This window comes from Manduca sexta, chromosome 11 (genome assembly GCF_014839805.1).
Source record: "Manduca sexta isolate Smith_Timp_Sample1 chromosome 11, JHU_Msex_v1.0, whole genome shotgun sequence".
Taxonomy (NCBI): domain Eukaryota; kingdom Metazoa; phylum Arthropoda; class Insecta; order Lepidoptera; family Sphingidae; genus Manduca; species Manduca sexta.
In genome coordinates this window covers 474,224-502,156 of record NC_051125.1, presented here as the reverse complement: position 1 = coordinate 502,156, position 27,933 = coordinate 474,224, and the positions used below count along the sequence as shown (strand labels likewise).

At 37.3% G+C, this 27,933-nt stretch overlaps 1 protein-coding gene across 3 annotated transcripts in view; it reads left to right on the top strand.

The window, feature by feature from the left end:
* LOC115451385 (1-phosphatidylinositol 4,5-bisphosphate phosphodiesterase) overlaps positions 1 to 27,933 on the top strand; it is an 87,264-nt gene that overhangs the window by 43,742 nt on the left and 15,589 nt on the right. For all 3 annotated transcript variants that reach the window (XM_037437624.1, XM_030179681.2, XM_037437625.1), the window contains exons 4-14: positions 8,058 to 8,117; positions 9,174 to 9,311; positions 16,468 to 16,547; positions 20,124 to 20,360; positions 20,612 to 20,778; positions 21,106 to 21,316; positions 22,547 to 22,805; positions 23,557 to 23,736; positions 24,947 to 25,100; positions 25,562 to 25,719; positions 27,055 to 27,261. In XM_037437624.1, coding sequence (XP_037293521.1) covers positions 8,058 to 8,117; positions 9,174 to 9,311; positions 16,468 to 16,547; positions 20,124 to 20,360; positions 20,612 to 20,778; positions 21,106 to 21,316; positions 22,547 to 22,805; positions 23,557 to 23,736; positions 24,947 to 25,100; positions 25,562 to 25,719; positions 27,055 to 27,261 — 1,851 coding nt within the window. The remainder of the gene's footprint in view (positions 1 to 8,057; positions 8,118 to 9,173; positions 9,312 to 16,467; positions 16,548 to 20,123; positions 20,361 to 20,611; positions 20,779 to 21,105; positions 21,317 to 22,546; positions 22,806 to 23,556; positions 23,737 to 24,946; positions 25,101 to 25,561; positions 25,720 to 27,054; positions 27,262 to 27,933) is intronic.

The following is a 27,933-nucleotide window of genomic DNA, read 5'->3' as shown; positions in this document are numbered from 1 at the left end:
CGTGCTAGATAAAAAGAAGTCCTGTTACAAACACATAGAAAACATTTTTAAAGTGGACCATTACACTGGCCGTTACTGTAAAAGCTCAAAGCGTTTATCCGATTGTTAGAAATTGCACGGAATTTGTTCTCGATTGAGGTCACCCCGGTAATCGTAATTGTATCGCTTTTATGGAAGAGTGCTTGATAATGTAAGAGATTTTTTGTGGAAGAGCAATTTTTTATAGTAGAGAGGGCGACAAGCGAATTAAATAGTTTTCTAGCATACAAAATTCCTTCCTACAACTCCAGGTCTTTCAAACTGAGGAGAAGCGATTTGGCAGGTCGGCCTTATCCACGTACGGGTATTTATATCATACCGGTCGATTTCGCCATGCCTTCGATAAAAAATATGGGTAACATGATCACTGGCCACCACTGTCCATAATTATCCACAGTACTAAATCAATCATCGCATCGATGCGTCACCGTTCTTGACGAAAATACGCAGAATACAGCTTTACAAAAGAAGTAATTTTTTAAAGATCCAAACCAACCGCTTGACGGTCCATTAAACCCCTATCAGAATACACCTTAACTTCTAAATACTTTTACTGCATATTGCACCCGTTACTCTGGCACTATAGACATAGTTAACTATCTTAACACGACACGCGTATAATGCTAGCAATTAAATTATCCATTTAAACTCATATTCCTTATAACTGAATTGGCCTAACTAACTTACCCCAACTCATAACTCTGTTAAGCACACTCAATTTGTATAATTCCCCAAGGTTTTGTCGTCTCGAGCGTGGAGCGAGTATAAAAGCTTTGGCGGAAAGCTCGGGCGCGGAAGCTCACGAGCTTATTGTCGTGCGCGCTTTGTCGGCGCTATCTTTTGACGTTAGGTGTGCCGCCAAGCGTTAATGTTCCGTTTGTGGGGTAATTTTGGACACGTTCGAGGTAATTTACCTCTTTTAAGGGTAAATTACCCCGAATATCTTTTGATGTATGGGTTGTTATTTAATGTGTAGGCGTGATATAACAATAAAGATTCACGTTTTTTTGCAGAAAGTACTCTGTGAAATATATTGTTTAGGAAATTCGATGTTTGTGTTGAGAATTTATTGAAACAACAGTATTTAATCTTTCTATACAGTTACGATTAATTAAATTAAACCATACGCTTTCCAAACTCTATTTCAGATTTCCAAACTTGAGATTGAACTCACAACGGCAAGTTATACATTACTAAACTAATAACGCGATATGCAAAACTGCCCAAAAACAAATCATTACCAAGGTTACTCACCCTCATCAATCATATTTTCTAATAAATCGTGTGTCGATGACAACCCCACGGAGAGACCTTGTAAACACCTCACGCAAACTTGGCACTCCTCACTTATGAGATGTCGCTTAATGTCGTAAAAAAGGTGTGATATTGATAGAAAATTAATTATTTAAAAATATATAACGACCAATGGAAACATAACGTGTACTTGAGATGATTATTCCAGAAAAAAATTACGCTACTTAAAATCTTGGGTACAAAATAAATTAAAACTGATTCATAAAAAATATGCTATTATGAAAATCCTGTGAAAAGAGTACGTGCCTTCTACAGCTAATATTAAATATTACAGCTACTATCTTGGAGAGCCACACACGCGAAAAACATACAAAATCAATCATAAGAACCACCCCTATACTTTTTGCGCGACAACCCAGCCTCCGTCTCGACCTTGCCCGCCGCACGTAAACTTGGCACTCTTTTCAGCTTTTTATCTCCCCGATGTCACGTCGAGTGACGTTCGACGTGTTTACACAATTTTCGTGCTTTTGTCACGCGTTTAGGTATTCTTGCGGTGAATTTTAAGGTATTAAAGTTTTTTATAAGGTTTTGTTCGTGACTTGACTCGCGTTACAATTTTTATAGAATAAAACTGACTTTTCAAACTGCCTCGACGGCGGCGTAGTTGTGATATTTGGATTTTTCTGCTCAGTATCAGCCCAGAGTCTCGACACAAATTCCCGGCTCGCCTCCTATCACATCATGAGATGGAACACATTTGGCAAAAAGTGGGTTCTCTAGTTTCGCCTCTGCATACTTTTTCGAGGATAAATGCGTGATGGGTGTTTTCGACATTATGGGGCTATCATCATGTCTCAGGCTGATGACCGCAGTGGAGTGCCACGCAGTACTTTATAATTCAGAGTTCTGTATGGTGTTACTGTTATAGGCGGTCTTATCGCTTATCATCAGACCAGCGAGATGTTCCTCTCGGCAATCAATTGCAATAAGGGAATATGCTCCTGTGTAAAGGATTGCATGTACAATGTTAGTGAGGAGCGTAATTCAGTACCGTAAAGTATACATATAATTAAAAGTTGATGTAAATATGTTATTATTATCTAATCAGACGTAGAATACCTATCAACACACTTCAGAGTTGACACTATCAGACTTAAGACACTGTGAGCTCATTCTACGCATAGCGGACTGTCAACAAATAAAAAATTTAAAAGTTGTATATTTGTAAAATCTTTACACCTCAGCCCCTGTAACCATGAATGTTGCAGTCTTCAAAACGTTAGGAGAAAATTATAACATAAAAAACCGAAAAAGCTATAAAATTCGAAAAATAGTTTTATTGCTATAAAAATATTTAATTACACATTTTTTATCGAAATAGGTTATTCTCAACCTATAAAATTTTGTACCTCTTTCAACCCGTTCTTTTCAAATGTCACCCCAAGCCGTTTATCGAACAAAACTGAGGAACAAAACGAACGGTGCCGGCTGTCAGTGGGTATGACAGGCGATCTACATCTGAGCTAGATCTAGAACTAGGTCGCCTATTCAGCCGCCGACGGGAATTGAATGCGCGTATTGACGTGTAAGGGACGTGTCGTATACCGAGCGACGTGGGGAATATGAACGTGTTGAATGCAACATTAATTACAACACTACCTACTATTATTCAACTAATATAAGACAAAGTTTGCGATGATCTTTGAATTATCGATTAAAGGATTAAACGTTGATGTATTTTGAAGAATTTACAAGAATAAATAGTCTTACTTGTAGGTATAGGCAATTTCTTAGTTTTTAGAGCTTTAATTGTCTCGTAATAATACCGGGCTATCTGGAGTATCTTTAGAAAGTATAGATACCTATATAGAGGACTTTAATCGATAGAGGAAAATATATAAATATTTACGTTGGTTTTTCCTTTGACTAAATCATACCCATAGTAAGAAATGTTACAATTTAAATTGACACATCCACTGCGATTTTTTTATTGCTTTAAATTTTTGCCTTTCGCGTGATGGTATAGACAAACAATAGAAACACCATCCAACACCTTGAATTATAAAGTATTTTTTTATATTTCACTGCGCTCGCCATCCTGAGACATGAGATGTGAAGTCTCAAGTCCAGTAGTTACACTGGCTACAATTTATTCCTGACAAAGGAGAATGCCCATTTTTGTATGAGAGTTGGGCTATGCTTGCGTCTGTACAAAACCTTCACAAAACTATGGCGAATATATCCTAATTTTTATACAAATTGAAAACAATTAGATATTCGATGGGAGTTCGGAGTAATCAGAATTTTTATAGGGCGGTTATTTTGAGGTTAAGTATGGACTGCAATAATGTAAGGTAGAAAGTACCTATGTGCCTGATTAAGCTCAATATTGCAGTACCTACTGGTTATTGCTATAAGCGATTAGTGGACGGTCTTTTCACCTAGCTTTAATCGCCCTCATAAGCAACTGATAGGTCCTAAAATATCTGATAAGACGAAACTCCAATAAAACTTCTAACATATTATGGCGGAATATTAGTTTTTTCACGGAGCATACATATGTCACCTGACCTTTTGTGTATATGTTTTTCTGACTTACGACTTATTCTATTAAATGGATTACCTAATTTTTATTTCCACCTACCATTATCTCACTCTAATATGGCGTCAACACATATTGTAGAATTGATCCAGCTTAGTTTTTATGGCCGGCCTCATGCCTGACGCCAACCCTATTTGGAGGATTCCGATCCCAGGCAACTCATGTTAAAAATACCGAGATAAAATGTTGCTTGGCCTGGAAATCGAACCCAGGAACTCACTTCACAGCCTGATTAGGCTAATAGTTATTTATCATAGGGAAAGAAAAATAAAACCAGAAATACGAAATCCGATGCATATTTTTATATAGATGTATATTTTTAATAGAGGTATATATATATTCTTGGCATCCCAAAATAAAAACAAGAATTTAATATAGCCGCAGCACGGTTATATCCTGAAGTGAGTGAATGACTTCTTGCAGCGCTGGTCGGGTCATGCCATGTTGTTGTTGTCTGTGAACCTCTCTATTAGCTGATCTCCAGCAGGCAGCATAAATTCATTTCAGCCTTGAAACCTAAAATATAATGTAGAAGTTGAGTAAACATGTTCAGATTATTATTATTGTTAAACTGTTGTCTTTAACTTTGGCAAAATATTTCCGACAATGTGGGTATGTTAATAATAATCTACATAACTTACAAACTGGACAGCTCGTCCAAGGAATATACTTGTCTTTGCTGTGGCGCCGCAAAGGTGCAGTCAATACACCGCCGGGATATGCCGTCTCGATTAACTGTCCTGGGTCTAGGCTCTAGACGACATTGTGTTGCTTACTAAAAGCCTTCCGTCTCAAAGTTCGAAACGCACACTATACACGATGTTTTTTTAAAAGAGGATTTTTCAACTCAACATTAAAATACACTCCGATCTTTAGTAAGATAAAATATATTAAAATATTTTAATGATTTAACATTCAAACAAATCTAAAATGTCAAAATGTCATTAATTTCTGTTGCCAGTGTAATAAAAATCTGTACCCATATATTCATTAATTAAAAATAAAGTCCAGACATGTTTTAGCCGACTATTGTATTTCTGTCAATGCAAATACAAGTCGCTATTTGTTTGTTTTGGAACAATTAATATTTTCTCTTTTTACCCGCTATTTGGAGTTTGGTCATAATTATTAAGTAAAATATATTATTTTAGAACAATATATTTGAGAAGAATAATATATTTAATACATATATTATAGATTCAAGTACGGGAACATTAATTGAAAATAATATTTAATTTTTATTCCATTTAAAAGGGAATTTGTTATGAATTGGTATCAATTCGCCATATTGGCAGTACATTATCCGGTGTTTCATTTGCAACAATTAAACAACTTTTTTTCATATCTTTTAAACCCCCATTCGCTTATGACTGAAATAAATACAAATGAAGTAATAATTAAAATGATGATTTTTCGTGAATATTTGGTTAAGACGCATGACTGACGCAAAGATAGCCTGGTTTTGGGCATTGTCCTTTATGTCACTTTTTTTCTGTCTTATCACTACTAATGACATGGTTTTAATACGCACTATACTCCATATGTTATAAGGAATTAATTAACAAACTCTGTTTAATTCCTACAATAAATAAAACAACAATACATAAATAGATTCCACATTGACTTTACAAAGAGAAAGAGCGGGTGACTCCGCTCATTATTACAAAAGCTTTTAATTCAATTTATGAAAGATAATTGTTTTATATTTTCTTTTAAGTAAGTCCGCTCGGAGACTCTCTTGATCTCATTAAAACAAAGCGGAAAAGTTGGATGTAGACGGTACTTTTTTCAGTACGTAATGTAAATTAATTTAATTGCGGCTATTTCTCAATTGACCATTTTCTATGCCAAAAGGTGGTATATTAATATGGTTAAAAGTAAAGCTTAGTGCAATACAAGGCAATAACTATTTTAATCTTATTAGAACTGATTTGTTCATTTCCAGGGTCAATTTAATCATAGTAATATTAGCCTTGTATTATATACACTTCCACTCTTAGGCACGGGGCTCTACTACTGAGACGGATTAGACCAGAAATTTCAAAGATTCAAGATAAGAAAATTCTAAAAAAACCTTTAACTTAACATCTATAAGTATATGCCCAGTTTTTTTTAAAATGATTACCTCCATTCCCGCGAAATTACATCGGCTATTCATGGTCTGAAGCCGCCCCGCGCCGGCCATTTCGAGTGTGACGACGCGCAATATTTATTACCCAACCCCGGACAAAAATGGGCGTGTAATTCAAACCGTCTGGGAGATATCGCGTAAAACGGGGGACGTCGAGGTACTTTTATATACGCGATTATTACGCAAGCCCGTATTTCATATTTATTTATTAGAATAAGGGCTTTTATGATCTGCAAATCATCCAATTTTATCATATATACATACATAACATCACGCATTTTATCCCCGAAGGGGTATGCAGAAGCGCAACTAGGGCACCCACTTTTCGCCAAGTATGTTCCGTCTCATGATGTGATAGGGGGCGAGCCTATCGCCATATCGGGCACAAATTCCAGACTCCGGGCTGATACTGAGCAAAAAACCCAAATATCACTTTGCCCGACCCGGGATTCGAACCCAGGACCTCAGAGCGCTATTGTACCGGACGTGCAATACAACTACGCCACCGAGGCAGTCCAATTTTATCAATAAGCTATATAGGCCGCTGCGAGATGGTAGCGCGTTAGAAGGTGGCATAGTTGCAATCATGGACCTGTGTTTTGCTTCCCCAAAATAGGTAGGACATGAGGATGGCTCAGACTGAGTGACCTATGCTCAAGGGAAGTAATTTCAGCACTGCTGCCAGGTAATGTTAGACAACCGTAGGTACATTTGATTACTATTCGGGAGCATAGTTAGCAGTGACATATTAGGTCGCCTAATTAATTTCTCATGTTCTGAGGAGCCGTGAAAAAGGCGGTAAATATGTATATCTATATAATCTATAAATAATAAAACAAAGTCCCCAAAAACTGTCTATATGTGATCAATTTTCTTAAAATCTAATGAACGGATTTTTGTACGGTTTTTACTAAAAAATAGTGCAATTCTTGAGGAAGATATATAGGTTAACAGTACATTATGGTTTTATATAAATTGACTGAAATATACGATTACTGTTGAAGATATCGCTCGGTTGTGTTGTGGTTGAAAAACTTTGTGACACGCTGATTTCCACGCGCCCAAAGCCACGGGCACAGCTAATACCACATAGAAGAGACGAAAACGATATTGTGTCATAAATAAGGACTTTGTTTTTAAATTATGACACTTAAAAAATCTTTACACAGAAGTTGTCACTCACATCCCTCTTTTTTTTCGAGAATGTGCCTTATTATTACTACCACCCAGCCTTCGTGGGGGGCGACTGAGCGGTTATGCTGGGGTAACCGTGCCTTACGGCCCGGCGTTGAGCACTCACATCCCTCTAACTATCCATAACTAAACCCCTCCTCAACACGTGTCAGCCAACTCGTAAGTTGTACAAGTAATTTCCGAGCTGCTTCCTTTGCGTCTATACTGACTATATATCTCCACTCACTCCGGTTATTAAAGGTTATCTGTTTAATATCAAGTTTAGACTCTTGTGCAACTACTTAAAGTTTAAAATGCTTTGATGAGGTTTTGTGAGAAAAACGTTCTAGGCAATAGGTTGCTGACTAGAAATTAAGATTTTTCTGAGAATGAAGTGCGCGGTAGTGTTTTGGGGAATGGAACGGACTACCGAGACGAACGTCCGCACGTTCAAAACCTAGGGCACACACTTCTGACTTTTCTAAAATGATGTGTGTATTCTTTGTGAATTATCGCTTGCTTTAACGGTGAAGGAAAACATCGTGAGGAAAGCTGCATACCTGCGAAGTCCTATAGGAATTTTGAGAGTGTGTAAAGTCTACCAATCCGCCCTAGGCCAGCGTGGTGAACTAATGCCTAATGCCTCTCAGTAGTAGAGGAGGCCCGTGCCCAGCAGTGGGACAGTATGTAATATAGTACTGGTATAATATATTAGCTCTAGACTCTACAGTTTACTTTTATGCCAATATGGCTATGTATGAAATGTAGTTCCTAGAGACTAGTCTAGGAATTATGAAACATATTAACTACGTTTTCTATTATAATATATTTATACCAAATTGTTTTTTGTTCTAGGACGGTGACGTCATCGAGCTGTGTCAAGTCAGCGACGTCAGATCCGGGGGGGTGCCTAAGGTAACATATGTTAATAAATTATCTTGCTCAATCATTGAAACTTGATTTTATCACGATTTGGATTGTTATATTCTTGAGTCCGGAATATGGGATTAGCCTTCCCCATATCACTTCATAGGACGGAACACATATTGCCTAACCTTTCGGGTATAAAAGGCGTTAGCGTATGTGTCTTCGGATATTATACTATCTATGTACCTGATGTATACTGTAACCTCGTTAGAGCATAAATTTCCAAAAGACATTTCTCTAGTTTTGGACTCGAGTAGTTTCTAACCTAGGTCGAATCTAGGACCTCATTTTACCTCAAGCCAAAACACCGAAATCATAATTAGCATACAGACAAAAAGAGAAAACCAAAATCACTTCTAAATATGGCAAATTTGCTTTGAAAATGGATGCCATTGGTCATTAGTTCTGCACACAGTCGCGCGCAAATATTAGTCAATGTTGTTGACGTCACTCCTTGTTGACCGAGCAGATTCTTTGTATGGATGTACTGTTATTTGGAACTGTCTTTAATTGTCTTTGGACAGTTAAGCATGTCAACAAATGCCTTATTAAGCCATGATAAGCGGGAGCCTGGATTTCTTGGTTATGAATTCGAAAGTCTTTGAAAGAAAGACAGTCCTTACTCCAGTACTGGGATTATTGGCTACTTTTGGTTATGGATTCGAGAGTCTTTGAAAGAAAGAAAGTCCTTGCTTCGGCCAACGGGATTTCTGACCACTTAATATTATGTACGTAACACATATATCACGCAGACAACGAATATGACCGATAGTTTTCCATGTTTTAAAGAATACATTAGTCCTAAAATTATATTAGATAATATCTTTTTTAAGTGTTATACTTGTCTTATAACCTGTCATTCCTATGCTCCAGTTTCATCTTCCACTGCACTGGTTCACTTCAAACGTTTCTACTACAAAATAACTAAATACATTAAGAGATACCCTTTAATCCTAAGTAACCAAAACGTTCTTAAAACACATATGGGTATCACATCGGAATCTACCGTAGCAGTGTATTTAATTTTTTTACCACCTCCCCTAGGACTCGAAGCTGAACTTCAACCTGACCAACAAGCACGGGGAGAGCCTTGAGGACAAGTCCCTGACCATCTGCAGCGGTACTGACTACATCAACATCAACTATCAGCACGTCGTGTGTCCTGATGCCGCCACTGCTAAGGTCAGTTTCCTTCTGATTCTGTTGATATCTTTTACTTTCAACATCTCAAAGTTATACATAGATAAATATAATCAGGGACAGTGCAATAGCGCGAGACTAGCGCTGGTAAATGCCATGTAAATATCGAAAAAAGCCAGTATGACATTGATATATGAAATGTAAAGTTAACAACCTCATTTTTAAACTCTCCCTGAATATACTTTTTTGGGACTTCTCGCGGCCTCACACTATCCATGACGAAAATAAAAAAATACAGAAATAGGTTCGTAGGTTTGAAAATATGGCCACGCTTCGAATGTAATATTTACCTTAATTTAATTTGTCCTTTGCTGTTATTCAATTTGATTAGATCTGAATTCACATAGATTCAGTTCATACTAGAGGTTAATAAAATAATTATTTTGATTGTAGATACTGTTAAGGTTTCCTCTAATCGTATTGTTACTGGATGTTAATTTTTAGGTTATAAGTATATTCTAATATACAAATATTAGTGGTTTATAATATTTGATGTGTTTTAACTAAAAGACGCGTTGATTTACAAATCTTTTTAGGTATTTTAATATAAATAAAGGAAGAAACTCAAGTAATCATTTAGGTATACATACAATTTCCTTAATCGGTTACTAAGTCTTCACAATGATCGGTAACGCTTACTTAAAATAATTCAGTACACGCCTGGTTTAATACGTTTGAATAAATACGACCAAACACAAAAGTTTGTCAATTATGGAATATATGGTGTAAATGAGCACAATATTTATTAGCTCTCCATTAACTGGCGGATAAAACTTAAACCATATGCTACAGGTGATAAGTTACAATATAATAATACAGTAAATCTGATTATAATTTACAATTTTAACGACGGGTACGTAAGAACAGTGTTTATAAATTATTTATCGATAATCCACTAGAGCTCGCGTAGCGTATGATTGGAGGTAACATCCATGGCTAATTTGTTAATGGCGGCTGAAGCGATCCATTCAGCCCGCGGCGTCGATAAGTGTCTATTACTGCACGCCACTCGATTATGATCGCGTTATCGATATTGATTCGATTAATCGTAGGGATGTGATGCGGTTGTGATTCTGATTTTGAATTTTATGTAGTTATTTATGATATGAATAAAGTAATTTTGGGGTTTTTAATTCAAAGCATTTAGAAATTTAGAATTTACTGGAATTATAGCATTATGTAGATTTGCGAAAAAAAAGTACTGATATATGATATTTATTTCTGTATTAATGATATTTTACAATAAACACATAATCAGTTATAGACAAGTAAGAAACAAGGAACAATTTAAAAGTAATGGTTTGACATAACCGACACAAGTGACGTCTTCATGCGCCAGGAATTAAAACTACACAAAATGCGTTCCATTTCTTATACATTTAAATAACTTTGAGATATGTTAAAAATTTCACTGCATACTTAATTCTCAAAATTAAAATTTTCATCATCATCATCAACCCGTTGCATTCTACTGCTGGACATAAGCCTCTCCCAAGGAACGCCACAGAGCCAAATTAAAATTTAAACTTTAATTCCATGTAATATCAACAAAGATTACGTATATTTATAGTAGAACGGAACTAAATTGGCGTCAATAATGTTCGTCTAAAATGTTCCCACAACATCCCTTCTTAAAGGGGATTACACAACCCCCGAGAACATTGATAAAGGATCGTCGCGATGTTACGTGATATTTCGCTCAAGCTATTATGAAATATGTAGTTTAGTATCGCAATTTACATGATGGCGTTGAGGCCCGGTTATTAACGATTTCGCCTTTCGTGTTTCAAAGTGGAACGAGGGCTTGCATTATTTAGTATAGCGGTAGAAGGAAAAGAAGTTACCCATATGGATTATCGCCTACCTTCCTACTTTTTGAAAGTGTTTACATCTATTTGTACGCTAGATGGAATATAATGTTGAACTGTTAGATTCCTCCGAGGCAATTCTTGTGCGCTCGGCCTCCACACCGACTGCACGCCCATGCACGGGGGATATTTGTCGCAGCTCAAGGCACACAGTTCAATGTGTATACCTCCTGGTCGTAACTGCTCATTGAGGCCTCTGAGGGCTTGCAAACATTTCCTGGCCTTCTTGCTTCCGTCTATTCTAAGAGGGTTCCTTTCCTTCCTCCAGATATTTCCCATTCCCGTCCCAACTATTCACCAGGCTTCTGCCATCGCTAAGTCGGGGGATTATAGTATCCCATTTATTTTTTTTCCCGGGTTAGATTCCGGGGTCGGATACGAAAAGACCAATTGCTAGAAAAACCAACACATCGTGTTAACCCCGCCTGGGAATCGAATCAAAACCTTCACATACGCTCCCTACCTCGATCCACATATGCTCCTGGACCTCGGAAATACGTCCTATTTAACCAAAACATCCTAAAGATGTTTCATACAAAAGGCTTTCATGATGGGAAGATCTTTACAAACTTGATCTGAGAACGGACACCTGTCCCTAATCTTTTAGTAATTGGGTCGCGTATAAACGTATTTACATACATTACGCCTTTATACTCGAAGGTAGCCTACTTATGTCTTTCTTGTGATGTATAAAGGTTAGGGTTATGGTACAAATTCATATTCCAGGCAACATTATTTTACGGAAGCCTTTTTTTAGTTGATGTACTCTCAAAGTAAAATCGTGTTAATTTAATCTATGCTTAATATATGCCCCTAGTAGAATGAAACAAAGGCAAGCGACAATAGCCCAGGTAGAAGTGGGATTGACTGCCGAGCCGTATGTTTGTACTACGTAGGTTGAAAACGCAATGGCGAGCACCTCTGACTTTTCTAAATTGTAATAATACGATTGTGCGGATTTTTTCTAACTAGATTTGCTTGTCACTGAATAGAAACAACGTTCAATGTAATCTGCAACATCAATCAAATGTGTTGCACTGAACTCCTATTACAATGAAATAAAAGCACGCGGCGATAGCTGAGTTAGGAGTGGAACGCATTGCCGAGACGAATTTCCAAAGGTTCAAAACCCAAGGACACTCACCTCTGACCTTTCTAAAGTTATGTGTGATTTCTTTTTGAATTATCGCTTGCTTTAACCGTGAGGAAACTTGAAAAATACAGAGCTAATATTATTATAAAGGCAAACAAAACCAGGAAGATCTTAAAGTTAAAGATACAACAAAAACCTCTTGCTCCAAGGATAAAAGCCGTAAGTGAATAAGTCTTGACCTATTTCGCGATAAATATCAAACGCAAGACCCGACACATCCCTAGCGAATTATATTATGAGTTTGCAAGCTCATAACACCAAATAAAGAATGGCGTGAAGTAAAGGTTTTTTCTTAATAAAATATTTATTTTTAGTTTAGTGGCTGTATGGCTGAAACCCTGAGGGATCAGTAGAAGTCATAAGTAATTGAATATATAAACACGCGGTAGTTGTTCGGGATTGTAATTGGTACCAAAGAGACAGGAAAAGCAGTTAGACCTTCCTTATCTACCTATAGGTACTTATGATTGAGGTAAGCTTGGAAGTGTTTGATTTTAGTATCTACGCCTACCTCTTCGAGGATGAATTTGTCCAAGATCGTAATATTTCACAATTAAAAACAAATTATAGTTTATAAGTTCTGTCTTTATTTAGCAAACTGCTTCTTACGAGCTCGCAGCTAAATAAATAAGTATTTTATGTATATAATATTACTAGCTTTTGCCCGCGGCTCCGCCCGCGTTATAAAGTTTTTCAGACTAAAGTTTTCCGTTATAAAAGTAGTAGTTTCCCGGGAGCCTATGTTCTTCCCGGGGTCTCAAACTGTCTCCATACTAAATTTCATCTTAATACGTTGGGTAGTTTAACACGTTCAGACAGACAGATGCAGCGGGGAACTTTTGTTTTATAATATATTTTTTAGAACTTTTTAAGTGAAACAATCCCGTCATACATCATTGTTGCATAACTTTAACCGTTTACGCAGCGCAGGCAACGGAAGCGCTCAAAACTCATAATTTTCCCCGTTTAAGCAACATGTTTCATTACTGCTCCGCTCCTACTGAATATAGCGTGATGATATATAGCCTATAGCACTCAACGAACAAAGGGCTATCCAACGCAAAAAGAATTTTTCAGTTTGGACCGGTAGTTCCTGAGATTAGCCATTACTGCCCCGCTCCTATTGGGTATAGCGTGATGATATATAGCCTATAGCACTCCACGAACAAAAGGCTATCCAACGCAAAAAAGAATTTTTCAGTTTGGACCGGTAGTTCCTGAGATTAGCCATTACTGCCCCGCTCCTATTGGGTATAGCGTGATGATATATAGCCTATAGCACTCCACGAACAAAGGGCTATCCAACGTAAAAAGAATTTTTCGGTTTGGACCGGTAGTTCCTGAGATTAGCGCGTTCAAACAAACAAACAAACAAACAAACAAACAAACTCTTCAGCTTTATATAATAGTATATAGATTATGTAGAGAAGTGTTCGGTCGCACCTATCGTGAAGATATTTTTCAAATAAAAGGCATATCTACACCCGTTTTCAATAAACGATCCCAATCTCAATCTTCAATCCAATTCCGAGAATGAACCAATCAAAATAACTTATTTGTAAGCATGTCGGAAAACCTTGGTTCTAATTGATTCATTTTTGAAATAGATCGAAAAAATTATTATCTTTTATTGAAAAGAGCAGTTAGTCAAAGACTGTGTACTACTGATATAAATCCAAGATTATCTACCTGCGTACCCATTATACCTATCCAGTCAGAAGTTTCTCTCTAACAAGTATCCAAAATGCAAACAACTTCAGAAATGCTGGATACACAATATAATCTAAATAAAATTGTAGACGACAATCTAGGAGTCAATGAACTCTGTCATTAAAGATGATTGCTCCTCATCCGGAAATCGAACCACTTAGACCCCCTCGTGCTGAGCTGCATTAAACCGCGTAGGGGACCATACAATTCAGCTCTTAAAACCGACGCACACGTTTTATTAAAAAATCTATTTTTTTTACTTGGTATTGCTCTCAGCTTCGCTTACCTTTAGACGTTTCATGGTGTAAGCCTTTTGTGTACTTATCCGAGAAAAAAAAGACCATATGTTAATTCAGGACATGTCTATCCAAGTGCCAAATTTTATCCAAATTCATTCAGTTTTTTGCGTTAACTTCAAACAAACATTCCAACATATTCACAAACTTTCGTATTTGTAATATATAAAGTAGGTAGGTCCATCGTAAGCGAAAATTCGTATGGGTAAGTAGACGATTTGATAGTATTCTCTATTACCGCTGTCATGCTCTAGTTCAAAGGAAATTCAAACCCATGGATAAGACAGTGGGAATAAGACTAAACATCCAATACCTGGGGATGACGAGCGCAGCACAGTACCACGCAGTGTAGTTATTCAATGTTCTACTTGTGAGGTCGATCTTGACGCCAAATACAAGCCCATGCACGGGGAGACATAGGACAGCCCTAGAATACATACAGTTCTGAATCAAATGCAAGCCCATACACAGGGAGACATTTGTCGCAGTCCTAGAATACATTTCAATGGGTTAACCTCATGGTTGTAAATAAACTTTGTGGTCTATGAAGGCTTGCGGACATTTCCCTTCTTTTCCTCTCCGCCTATCCTAAAGGCTTGCCTTCCCCACTCTTCCTTCAACCAATTTCCTCCCCACTCTCCTTCGGGTCCCTGCAGTAACTAAGCCGGAAATCGCAATATCCCGTTCGCAACTTTCCCCCGGAATCGACGACAAGGACGTCTACTCTAAAAAAAACAATGTTCTGGGTATTACTTCTTTGTAAGCAGTATTTACGATCAGGCGAGCGACTTGGCCCTCTCGCTTCCATGTTATTATTAAATCAACTTAAAACAACATTCGCAATCGTACTAATATTAAAACAATATTGTCTAAGAAGCGTATAAACGGGAAAATATGTAGCTTCTTAAATATACATTAGTAGATTTGACTTATTATATATATCTAAAGGATTTGAACCGTACTGTGTTAAATATATATTTCAGAATTACTAACGGAAATATATTAGTCTCAAAGACAATCCACTTTTTTATTTATATTTATTTATTTATTTAAAACTTTATTGTACACCGAAAATGTAAAAAAGAAGACAAATTTGTATACAGACGGTGGAAATAATTACATTGGTGGTACAAATGGCGGTCTTAGCGCTCGAAACGATTTCTACCAGACAACCATTGATGGAGACGATAAAAATAGTCGAATATTTTTATCATAATAAATTTACCAAATAACTAACTTTTAATTTCCAAATTAATTGTCGCAATATGACGTTAAAATAGTTTCCAAACGCTTGTTTCAATAACGATTATTGTTAACACAAACTCTGTTTATTCACATCGGCAAAGGATATCGTGTATGCTTAAACAGGATTTATTGGTTTACTGAAGATTAGGATAGTTTAAGTCCTTACCACACTACAACAGAACCGACGTTGATAATTCTCGCACGTAATGTTTACCAAAACATAATTTGTCTTTCCATTATGTCTTGTAATTTATAGCCAAAAATTTTACGAAATCCCATCGAAGTGTGGTCTTTGCGATTTCAATAAGTGTCATTATTGCATAATTTAAGTTTTCAAAGGGAACTTGAAATGTGAAAGACCTAAGTCAAAGCAGTGATAAATTTAAAGTTTTCTTTAGATTAATATAAATGTTTACCGTAAAGGTATGGTTGAGCGGCTTAAGGCAGATAACGCACAACGTTAAAGCCAACAACGTTTGCCCGATGACGTGCCTCAAGAAGCAGTAAGTGACGGCATGGCGCGACGGCATGGCTTTTAGACCAAATGTTCTCTACGATTGATCAAACATTGGACGCTTGATCAAACATTTGCTTTGATTTTTATTTTTTTATTTTGTTGCGGATGATTTGTGGACATGTAAATATAATTTTGACAGATACGTTACAGAAATAACGGCTTGAAATCGCTAGTAACGTTTATAACTAGCAGTTGTTATTTCTCATAAAATTATAGTTTCAAAACAAGGTATTTACGGCCTTACATTTTAAATGTGAAAGTTCAGTTTTCAAATAATTACATAAATGTACCCCATGTTCACAAATCTTTTTACTGCATGTTTATACGTTTGTTCGTTTGCTTTCCGAAGGTGTGGAAGGAGGGGCTGAGGGCGATCACTCACAACAACAAAATAAACAATGTGTGCCCCAGAACCAACCTTATGAAACAGTATGTAATTTTATTTATTATCGTCTAATTATCATTGAGAGATGTGTCTGTAAACGTACTTGCTATACGTTATAACCGTTATAACGAAGTATAACAAAGCGGTTATTTAAGCGTTATTCTGGATTGTAGCGCTTTTATAAATATAAATGAAACATAATTACATTTTGCTTCTAAGCTCAAATATTATTACTAATAAACATTTATATTGCTCTTCTACTATACTTTTACACACACCACCTCTCAAACCTTTTTATCATAAATATTTTTCATTTTCTATGTAAGCATGCAATTAATAACTGTTATAATAATGTTATTTACATTTATATAATTACAGTTAAACTAAATAACGTATACTAATATGTAATGGTCGTCGACTATAACAGCTGTTTTATAATAACCGTTATTGACACATTATGAATAACTGTTATAATATTAACTACGCTATAACTATATAATACTTGACGTTGGTTTCCAATTTTATGGTAAGTTTATGCTACTCTTTTCTAATCAATGCTGTGATATAATCTATGAGTAAAATATCTTAGAGAATAAGACATTTGAATATCAAGGTGAAGTTGTTATCTTTTGAGGCATCGAAAATTTATTTAAAAAAATGTCATTGGCAAAAATGACTAAGTTGTCAAAAAAAATCTTTTATAAAAAAAAAAACAAATATAAAATCATGTGCTGGCTGAGACCAAAATATTTCGTAAGCTGTTCCTTATACACCTTATTAACCCGGACTCTTAAATACAACCGAGTCAGTCCTTAATTACTTCAAAATATCGCGCAACGTTTAATTACGTTGACGAAAGCTTCTAACTGCCGTATTCCTTTGTTAATTACAAACTGTTTCCCCTCAAAGAGCTTGTTTTGCTCCCTTTATGTTATACAAACAATCGTGTCCGTAAAAAGTATTTTTGCGTCATTTATGAAAAACATTTACTTATTATATTCTGGCTGGCATTGTTTTTTTTGATGCCGTAAAAGTTTGGGACCAGTACCAAAGAATAGATGATTTCTCTAACTGCGAAAGTGTAATGAATCTCTCCTAGCCGAATTTTGCCACGGCGGCCAATCTCAGCGGAGACCAGCCAGGTACGTAGGAGGTATTATAGTGCACAAGTATGTGCAATATATAGGTGGACTCTCTGTTCTTACTCTCTCAAAGCCCGGTGAGAGGGCTTCCGAAATGACCGGAGGGATCAGGCGCAGGAGGCTTTACGTGCTTTCCGAGGTACGGGAGTACCACACCGCCAACTTCCTGACTCCGAGCTGTGACTGAATAATTTTTTAAGATGGGAAACCTCAGTTTCAATTATTTTTGGCCCAACCCGGCGTTTGGACCCAGGACCTCAGCGCCATTGTCAATATCGTACCGCGTACCGATTACAACTACCATGTCATGCAGAAATTCGATTGAACTCACTTCTAAAAAAAATCGACTATGATATCGAAAAAGTAGATAAATAACTCTTTGGAACTAAAGTCAGCTAACAAGGACAAAATCACATCTGTCTAAAACTTACTCAAACTAATATGATGTAAACTTTTGACGCGTAACTTGTTTAATAAAACTATAGCAACTGGCCGCCCGCCAAGCGGTCTGGGTTGCGTTACTGGCCCAACATTTGCGGCTCGGTTTTATAGCAATGCTGGAATTTAATTTCGCTATAAACTTTATATTTTTCTGTTGTGTATCCGCGTTGTTAAAGTGGTTTGCGAAGAATTCTTGCGTGTGGAGTCTTATTATGAGTACAATTTACAGATACTCACACCTTTTATCCTCGAAGAAGTATGCAAAGGCGTAACTGGTGCACCACTATTCCACCATGTGTATTCCGTCCCATAATATGACAGTGGGCGTCTATCGCCATATCGGACATAAATTTCAGTCTCCGGGCTGATACTGAGTAGAAAAACCCAATATTACAGCCCGTAGTCTGGAATTGGAGCTCGATATGGCGATAGCGCCGCACCTATCACATCCTGGGACGGAACATGGCTAAAGTGGGTGCCCTGGTTCCGCCTCAGTATATTTCGGGGATAAATGCATGATGTATGTGTGTGTTAATACTTCCTATCAAGTGCAGTATATACTGCTAGGAACGTTTTAAAACGTCTAAACCACTAAATAGTCCCTCGTCCCTACCGTATATGTCCGTCCAACAATCTCCAAAGCAATTTAACCGTGCAAACAGCACATGGCCCAGTTAACGCTGACCGTCCGCCTACAAAGTGATAAATGCATCCTTTGACATATTGGATCCAGTTTACGATGCAATTTAACTCTGTTTGACCTTTTTACCAGTTTGCTTTAATCGGTAGCTGTTCCGGGTCTCGGCTAACTTAAATATGTCGGATTAGAACTGTGATAGTGTGTTTGTAGGGTTCTGTACCTCGAAAGGAAAACACTGCACCCTTATGGGATGACTTTGTTGTCCGTCCGTCCGTCTGTCAAGACCCTTATTCTCAGGAACGCGTGGAGGTATTAAGCTGAAATTTATATCAGATACTCAGGTCTACTGTCCCTTAAAGTCGGTCACAATCTTTACATGCAGTGACATCTAGAGATGATTATTTCTCGCCAGTCGTCACAATTATGCCGGCCACATGCCACATTCAACTTATTAAGCGAGTAACCATCTTAAAGTCGTTTAGTAACTACGACATAGTATCAACCCTGACTTTAATTTGACATTGAATATTCTCATTAAGCCAAATCTAGTGTTTAAGAATGAGTGCATTTCGCTGTCTCGGCATTCATTGCATATTCTATTTAATTTCATATATGGAGTTTATACATATTATGCAGAACTTTAAATAAATTAAGTGCTTTATATATTATTACACAAAATATATTTTCCTAAAATCTCATGATGAATCGTCATGGAAAGTAAATAAGTTATAAATTATATTGTTATTCTAATAAAGGTCACTCTAAACAACAGCTTCAGCAACTATAATATTATATTAAGTATTTATTTCATCGTTTTATTCGGTATAGCTTTGCATGCTTTCAAATATTGATAAATGCAGATTTTTGTATACATTCGTATAATTTTCTAAAGTGTTAGTTATTTTGATACTGTGTTAGATATTCATGGATTCAAACTACGAAATAATTTAAATAAATAAAATCTTAAAGTGTGATATTTACGATTTTCATAAATATAAAAATAATGTATAAGAACTCTCGAGGAACATAAAAAGATTTATTTTTATTTCACAAATTAATAAAATAGCATATCAATATACAGTTTCAGTTTGAGGTCATCGTAGTAGCAATTCTAAGCATCACGAGATTTAACGTCTAATGTTTCTGGGTGCTGACAATGATAAACCTTGTAGTACTTTGTAATCTTAATCTGTACGATATTGCTACTGATGATGAAGAGTTGCTTACCAGGTCCAGGACTTCCCTGTTCCATCATTCAAATATTCTATAAAAACTTTATATTTTTATATTTATATTCACCTAGAATACTACATTCCTTTCAAAAGACTACATAAAAGTAACCTTTCATTTACTGCTATAACATCTTTCAAATCCACTAATCACACCACAATTTCCAGTTGGATGCGTCTCTGCTTCCTTACGGATCCTCGAGGGAAAGTGCCAGTGAAGGTGGTGGCCAGGACCTTCGCGTCAGGCAAGACTGAGAAGCTGGTGTACCAGTGCCTCTCAGAGCTGGGGCTGCCGTCAGGCAAGAACGATGTGATGGAAAAGGAAGCCTTTACATTCGATAAATTCTACGCGTTGTACCACAAGATCTGCCCGAGGAATGATATAGAGGAGTTGTTTAGGTCTATGTAAGTATTGCGTGACTAATGAGGAATATAATTTTACTATATTGGATAATTTTAATAGATATAAGAATGTATTTAAGATAATTATGATTTTGAACGCAACACTTGCTTTCTAAATTTTCCTGCTAGATAATAAACCACCATTATAATTTTTTCTCTATGTCAGAAGAACGAGAATAGTTTACCAGTTTAATAACTAACTTAAACTTCTAAAATCAGACTTCACCATCAAACCAACAATTCTCACATTCCAGCACGCAAGGCAAATCGGACCGCATCAACCTGGAGCAGTTCGTGAACTTCTTAAACGAGAAACAGCGGGACCCGCGGCTCAACGAGATCCTGTACCCACTCTACGAGGAGAAGAGAGCCGCCGAGATCATCAACACTTATGAACAGAACGAGGAAGCTAGGAATGCCAGTGAGTTCGCAAACAATAGAAATAATAATGTAGTCGGTTAAAAATGTGTGATATTTAATGCCAGTGACGCAGGTGCGATTTTTTAAAGACAATCAGAGATTTAAAAAAACAATTGACATTAAACTATGGGTGCTATCAAACTAGATTCAGTAACTTAAGTAATTTTAAAGCTGTGTTCCCAGTCTACGTTGACTCGTAATGGTAAATCAATTGTTACTTTTAGACGATGTAATTGTCAAATTCAGCAAGAAGTTGAGCATTCGCGCGAGGTTTTAACGTAAATTAAACCTTAAAGCTTAACATTAAGTCTTCAATCCCAATCACCAGAATGTCTAACAAAAGACGGCCTGATCCGTTACCTGATGTCTGACGAGAACGCGCCGGTGTTCCTCGACCGGCTGGACAACTACATGGATATGGATCAGCCCCTCGCCCACTACTACATCAACTCCTCACACAACACTTACCTCAGTGGGAGACAGTTTGGTGGCAAGAGCTCAGTCGAGATGTACCGGCAGGTGCTGCTGGCTGGATGCAGGTTGGTTTGATATTAAAAAACGAATTAATGAAAAGAAATTGAAGGTTATGTTCTGATATGAAATTCTGTTTTCTGATGTTCTTGATGATCAACTTCCTTAAAGTAAGAACGTTAGAGCATTATCTTCTGTTCCAACGATTAATATAGTTTATATAAATCTAAATGGAGGCACGATCCGCGTTCTGTATTAATCATCTAAAATCAGGTTTGTTTCTTCCACAACAAAAATGAGTGCATTCTCTTTCTTTCTGAGTTGCTCAGGTAACATTAAAAACTCAGGAGCGTTAAATCTCTTGAAAATACCTTCACAAGCGTCGAAAAATACCGGCAATAAATTATTCGCATGAAAACGTCCATCAAAAACTGCTAACACTTCAAACTTGAGATTCGCTTCCGAAGTTTCTAGACTTAATTATTAAAAGTTGAACGTCGAAGTTCGCGCGAACGTTCGCTTATAGATAACGCCAAGTTGGAAGCTAATCTTCGTAACAACGGAACAATTTCAGCTATAATACTTTTATTGCCGTCACTCGGAGCCTTTGTTGGCGTGTTTTAATGTAGGCTGTAAAGATTTAGGAAGTGGAGTTCTGATTGAGGAGATGGGGTTTTCATATTTTGTGATTTGGGGAATTGGATTTCTTTTGTTTTGAACGCATTTATTTTAGATAGACCTCTTAAAAAGCGGCGAAAGCCTAGTTGATTATGGAACGGACTGCAAAGATGAATGTCCGCAGGTTCAAAACCCAAGGGTACAGACCTCTACCATTTCTAAAATGATGTGTGCATTCTTTGTGAATTATTGCATGCTTTAACGGTAAAGGAAAACATCGTGAGGAAACCTGCATACCTGAGAGGTTCTCTATAGGAAATTCGAAGGTGTGTGAAGTCTACCAATCCGCACTAGGCCATCGTGGTGGACTAATGCCTAATCCCTCTCAGTAGTAGAGGAGGCCCGTGCCCGACAGTGGGACAGTATTAATACAGGGCTGATATTATATTTATTATATCTAAATATTTCCTGAACAGGCATTTCAACATTTATGTACTTCGGGCACATATCTTCCCTCTTTCTTGAATTAGTTAGGCCCTCCGCAGGCAACTTTAAGACGTTACATAACTTAACCTTACATACAACTCCTTATTTCTGGCTCGAAGGACCACAAACATATTGCATTAATTCCTTATAACTATAAAGAATACCTGCAAACAAAAATCGATTTTATTCTTTAGGTGCGTAGAACTGGATTGCTGGGACGGCAAGGGTGAAGATGAAGAACCAATCATCACTCACGGGATGGCGATGTGTACCGACATTCTGTTCAAGGACGTGATCTACGCGCTCAGAGACACTGCGTTTGTGACGTCAGACTATCCTGTGATCCTCTCGTTTGAGAACCACTGCTGCAAGGCCCAGCAGTACAAACTGGCGAAGTACTGTGATGAGATCCTGGGAGATTTGCTGTTGAAGGAGCCGTTGCCTGATTCCCCGGTAAATATATAACTAAATATGTTACTCGCCGTTATATTATTGCATTGTACCTATATAATATTAGACACAATTATTTGACGTTTTATGAAAATGTAACAGCCTTTAAATTGCCTGCCATTCTAAATATCCAAATGATTATGAACAAGAAAACAAAACACACACAATACGCCGAAGGATAGGCAGAGATGTAACTAAGGCACCCGCTTTTTGCCAAGTGTGTTCCGTCCCATTATGTGATAGGGAGCGGGCTAAAACACAAATAAATACAAATAAACCAACTTGACAAACAACTTTGCCCGACTCCGGATTCGCATCTTATTAATTATGACGTATTCATGATTTTGTTAATTTAAAGTAAAGATGTTGTGATTTGAAACTATGTAAATAATATTTATTTATTTGTAATAAGGTACAACAACAGCACTACATATTTCATGATTCAATACAATAAATTAATAAGTTACAGCATGTGATATGTGTGCTAATTATAATAGGTGAACACAGCATTTACTACTACCAACATATTTAATTAAAATCTAAAACATAATAATGAGAAGGTAAAAGATAAAAACGACGACGGGGGACGAATGGGTACCTTTTGAATAAATTAATATTAACAGGTCTCCTATCAGGGGACCAATGGGCACTTGAATAGGTGACGAATCTACAACTTTTATTCTAGGGTACGAGTTTTAGGGGACGAGTGGGTCCGAGACCAATAATTCCTAATCATGTATTACATAACTTACAGCTGGAACCAGGCGTTCCCCTTCCACCACCATCAGCTCTCAAGCGCAAGATCCTGATCAAGAACAAGCGGCTCAAGCCAGAAGTGGAAAAGCAGGAACTAGAGCTGTTCAGACAGGGACAGTTCGTTATAGAAGATGAAGAGAAAGAGGATGCGTCTGCTGTCGCCATCCCTGATAAGAAGGTTAGATACCCTGTAACAACTGGACATAATAATTAACATCTCATGTCTCAGGAAGGGGAGCGCAGTGGAATACCAAACAATATGTTGTAATTCAAATTGGATAATGTTTCTACTGTTTATGGGCGGTCGTATCGCTTATAATCAGGCGAACGGCGAGCTCGTCTCGTCAATCAAAGCAATAAAAAAAGCACCCAAATAAAGACTGGACTTTATAACGCTAATAACGTTTCCATTAAGACAGCGCATCCATGGCTCCTCTGGTAGATATGTAATATGTGGATTACCGTCTTATGCAATGCAAATAAACTTGCATAAAAATCTATCTTTATTTAAGGACCGTAATTTCAAATGTGGTCGGGTACAGTTAACAGTTTTATCACATTAGTCGAGCTTCCCCTCGCTGTAAATTCGTTTTTAATGTGCCAGTTTTAAACCCTTAACTTTACTTAACCAGGGATGAAACAGTTGCTGGTATTAGGATATATTGTGTATCCAATAGCGACTACACTACAAAAGGTGTTAAAACTCGCCACAGTGGCCCACGTAACTATTTTCCGGCATCAGTCTGTGTATATCCGGTTCCACCAGGCCAACATAATTGTGTTAACTGCGGAGGGGTAATCATATCATCAATCGACATTCTGTTGGACCTCGACTTACCATCAGGTACAGTGGAGTCACTATGCACATATAAAAACATTAGGCTCCTTAATGTCTCATGGTTTATCCTTGGATACTGGAACTTATTATATACAGGGTCATTTTGATATTGCGTTACTAAATGAAACCACATAATCGACTTCACCTCTACTGACATTGTGCCAAAAGTCATCCATTAATAGCGAATGTTTTCTCAAAAAATCCTGGTTTTAGTTTTCTGATACTTTGATCATTTTGTAGTTTAATGGGAATATGGCGTGTGAGTGAGAGTATTTCTGACTGAAAGTATGATGTTGCCGCTGCGACGAATTCTCTTAGAGTAGTAGTAGTGGCTTTAGGGCGCGTAAAATTAAAATTACTTTTTAATATTTATTTTGTCCGAAACTCACACTTTTTATTTTACATCTACAGCTCAAGTAACTTATTGTAATGTGTTATTTCGAAGTAGATAAGTATGTGGTTTTATTTAGTAACGTGATGTCAAAATGACCCTGTATATAATTTTTAGCTTGTGCCTACTTTATTATGATAAGTTCCCCCCCTCTTCCAGCCCGAGGAGATAGTGGCGGAGGCTGCATCAGCGGGAGACGACGCGCCGCCGCCCGTGGCGTACACCGGCTCCACCACCAACGTTCATCCGTGGCTCTCCTCCATGGTCAACTACGCGCAGCCCATCAAGTTCCAGGGCTTCGAGGAGGCTGAGAGTCAGTGCTCTATTTATGGCTATAGATTTGCGAGCTATGCAAAGCGTCGTTATAATTATTCCTATAAATTAAAAATTATTCCTATAGTAATACTGTTGTTTATGGATGACATCATCTTCAATCGTAATTATTTACTCTTTCATCATTACCTATCCACTATCTGTGGATCCCAATATAATTACCATTTGACACGTGGTTAAATTCTCTAACGGCTATTTTCAAAAAACGATCCTAATCGCTTTTTTCGATCTATCACGAAAATGGACCAATCAGAACAAAAGGTTTTTGACATGTTTATAAATGTGTTATTTTGATTGGCTTATTTTCAGAAAAGGATAGAAAATTTTCATTGGGATCGTTTATTGAAAACGAATGTAAATTAGTCGCATAAAGTGACCCAATTACTACGACTTATCACAAAAATTTTCTTATCGAGTGCAATTTGAAACTAAATTTTCCAGAGAAGAACATCTACCACAACATGTCTTCGTTCGCGGAGACGACCGGCATGAACTACCTCAAGACGCAAGCCATCGACTTCGTGAACTACAACAAGCGGCAGATGTCCCGCATCTACCCCAAGGGCACCAGAGCCGACTCCTCCAACTACATGCCGCAGGTATGACTTCCCCAGTAACATTTAACATAACTAGCGAAAAGTAAGTTACAACTCGGACTATCTCTGAGAAAAATTCAGTCGAATTGGGAACTTTCTTTTTGAAGTCGGTTAAAAAAGCGTGAAGACATGGATGCTATGTACATACTAGTGATGTAACGAATATTCGCATTCGCATTCGTATTCGCGAATATTCGCATATTTTTGGATATTCGCATTCGCATTCGCAAAATTTCTGCGAATGTTTTGCGAATGTCAATATAAGAAAAATGTTTTTTTGAAGATAATAGTAGACTGCCTCGGTGGCATAGTTCTACTGCATGTGCGGTACGGCAGCGCTCTAAGGTCCTGGGTTCGAATCCCGGATCGGGCTAAGTGATATTTGGGTTTTTCTGCTCAGTATCAGCCCGGAGTGTGAAATTTGTGCCCGACATGGCGATAGGCTCGTCCCTTTCACACTATTAGACGGAACACACTTGGCGAAAAGTGGGTGCCCTGGTTGCGCCTCTGCAAACCCCTTCCGAGATAATATTCGTAATACTGTGTGTGTGTAATAGTAGGTTAATAAAATCAAAATCTAAACTAAAACAATATTCTTCTACAATAAACTATAAATATAGTCTAAACAAACAAACAAAAATTATAGACTCTCAAAGAAAAATACCTCTCTTTCTTAAAACATACCAATTAATTAACTATTTTTACCATGTTTTTAAGTTAGTAATTAAACTTGAGTAGAGGAATATTAAACTTTAAAAATAAACAAAATTATTTCGTTTACTTTAATAAAGCTTAAAAATGTAATTCTCATTAGAACTTGTAACACATTAGCAACTAAGAAATTAAAAGCAATTGAAAGAAACAAAAACAATTTCTTCTATAATTTTTTTATCAGTCTTTACATAAGTTATGTAATGTTTAGATAATTATCATCTTAGATAATAATAAAATTTAGATAATCATCATAGAAAATTGGCGCCAAATTTGAACAAAAACTAAACATTCGCATTCGCATTCGCGAATGTCGGTAGCAGATATTCGCATTCGCGAATGTTCAAAAAATGACATTCGTTACATCACTAGTACATACATACATATGTATGTTAAAGTGTAATTGAATAAATAATAAACTGTTAAAAATTTCAACAATGAGGACTGCCAGATTTTTTTGCTTCTGATGCGTCAAGAAATAGTGCGTAAATTATATTTCATACATTGTTTTAAAGTTGCATGTATACTACATGTACAATACTATAAAAGTTAGCTATAAAAATACACTCCAAGTGTGCTTACACTATCTTTCTCTTACTCCCGTTCTCACTCAATCTCCATTCGCAGGTGTTCTGGAACGCGGGCTGCCAGATGGTGTCGCTGAACTTCCAGACGTCGGACCTGCCGATGCAGCTGAACCAGGGCAAGTTCGAGTACAACGGCAACTGCGGCTACCTGCTGAAGCCCGACTTCATGCGGCGCGCCGACCGCAGCTTCGACCCCTTCGCCGACGCGCCCGTCGACGGCGTCATCGCCGCGCAGTGCAGCGTGCAGGTCACCACCACCACTACCACCACCCACCCGTACTGACCACCGCGCTGACGTGCCGGGCTCGAATCCCGGGTTGTGGAAAGGCATCCCGCCTACTGTGATTACTTATAAAGGCATTAGGGATTTACGGGATGTGCCAAAAAGTCTGGTACCAAAGTGAATCAAATTCAGTTGCAATGCGTATGACAAATGCGAATAAATACTTGCTTTATATGAATACAAATCAGTTGACGCATTTTTGTAAGGTCAGCTTTCGAAAGGTCCGTCTGGAAATCATTGGGGCCTCCCCCAATGTTATGCATGTTCAGCATTGGACTTTATATGGCTGCTGATGATGTTTGTGAAAACAACTCGACCGAATAGATTGATTCCTTTAGTGTCGTGTTCCTGAATATCAGGACGTGGTTTGAATTAAAAATTATTTTGGAAAAATCAACGGGATAAGACGAGAAAAGTCCGACTGCCAGCCTTCAAGATACTGTGAGCTCATTCTGCGTAGATCAGACCGTCAATAACTAAAACAATAAAAAAAATATATAATTGTAAAATGTGGGTAGATATGTAACTTTCGGATTACCAAACACCTCAGCCCCCCTTGTGACTACAAAGGCTGCAAATTCTTCGAAACGATAGGAAAAAATTATAACATAAAATGCGCTAAATAGTTTTATTCGA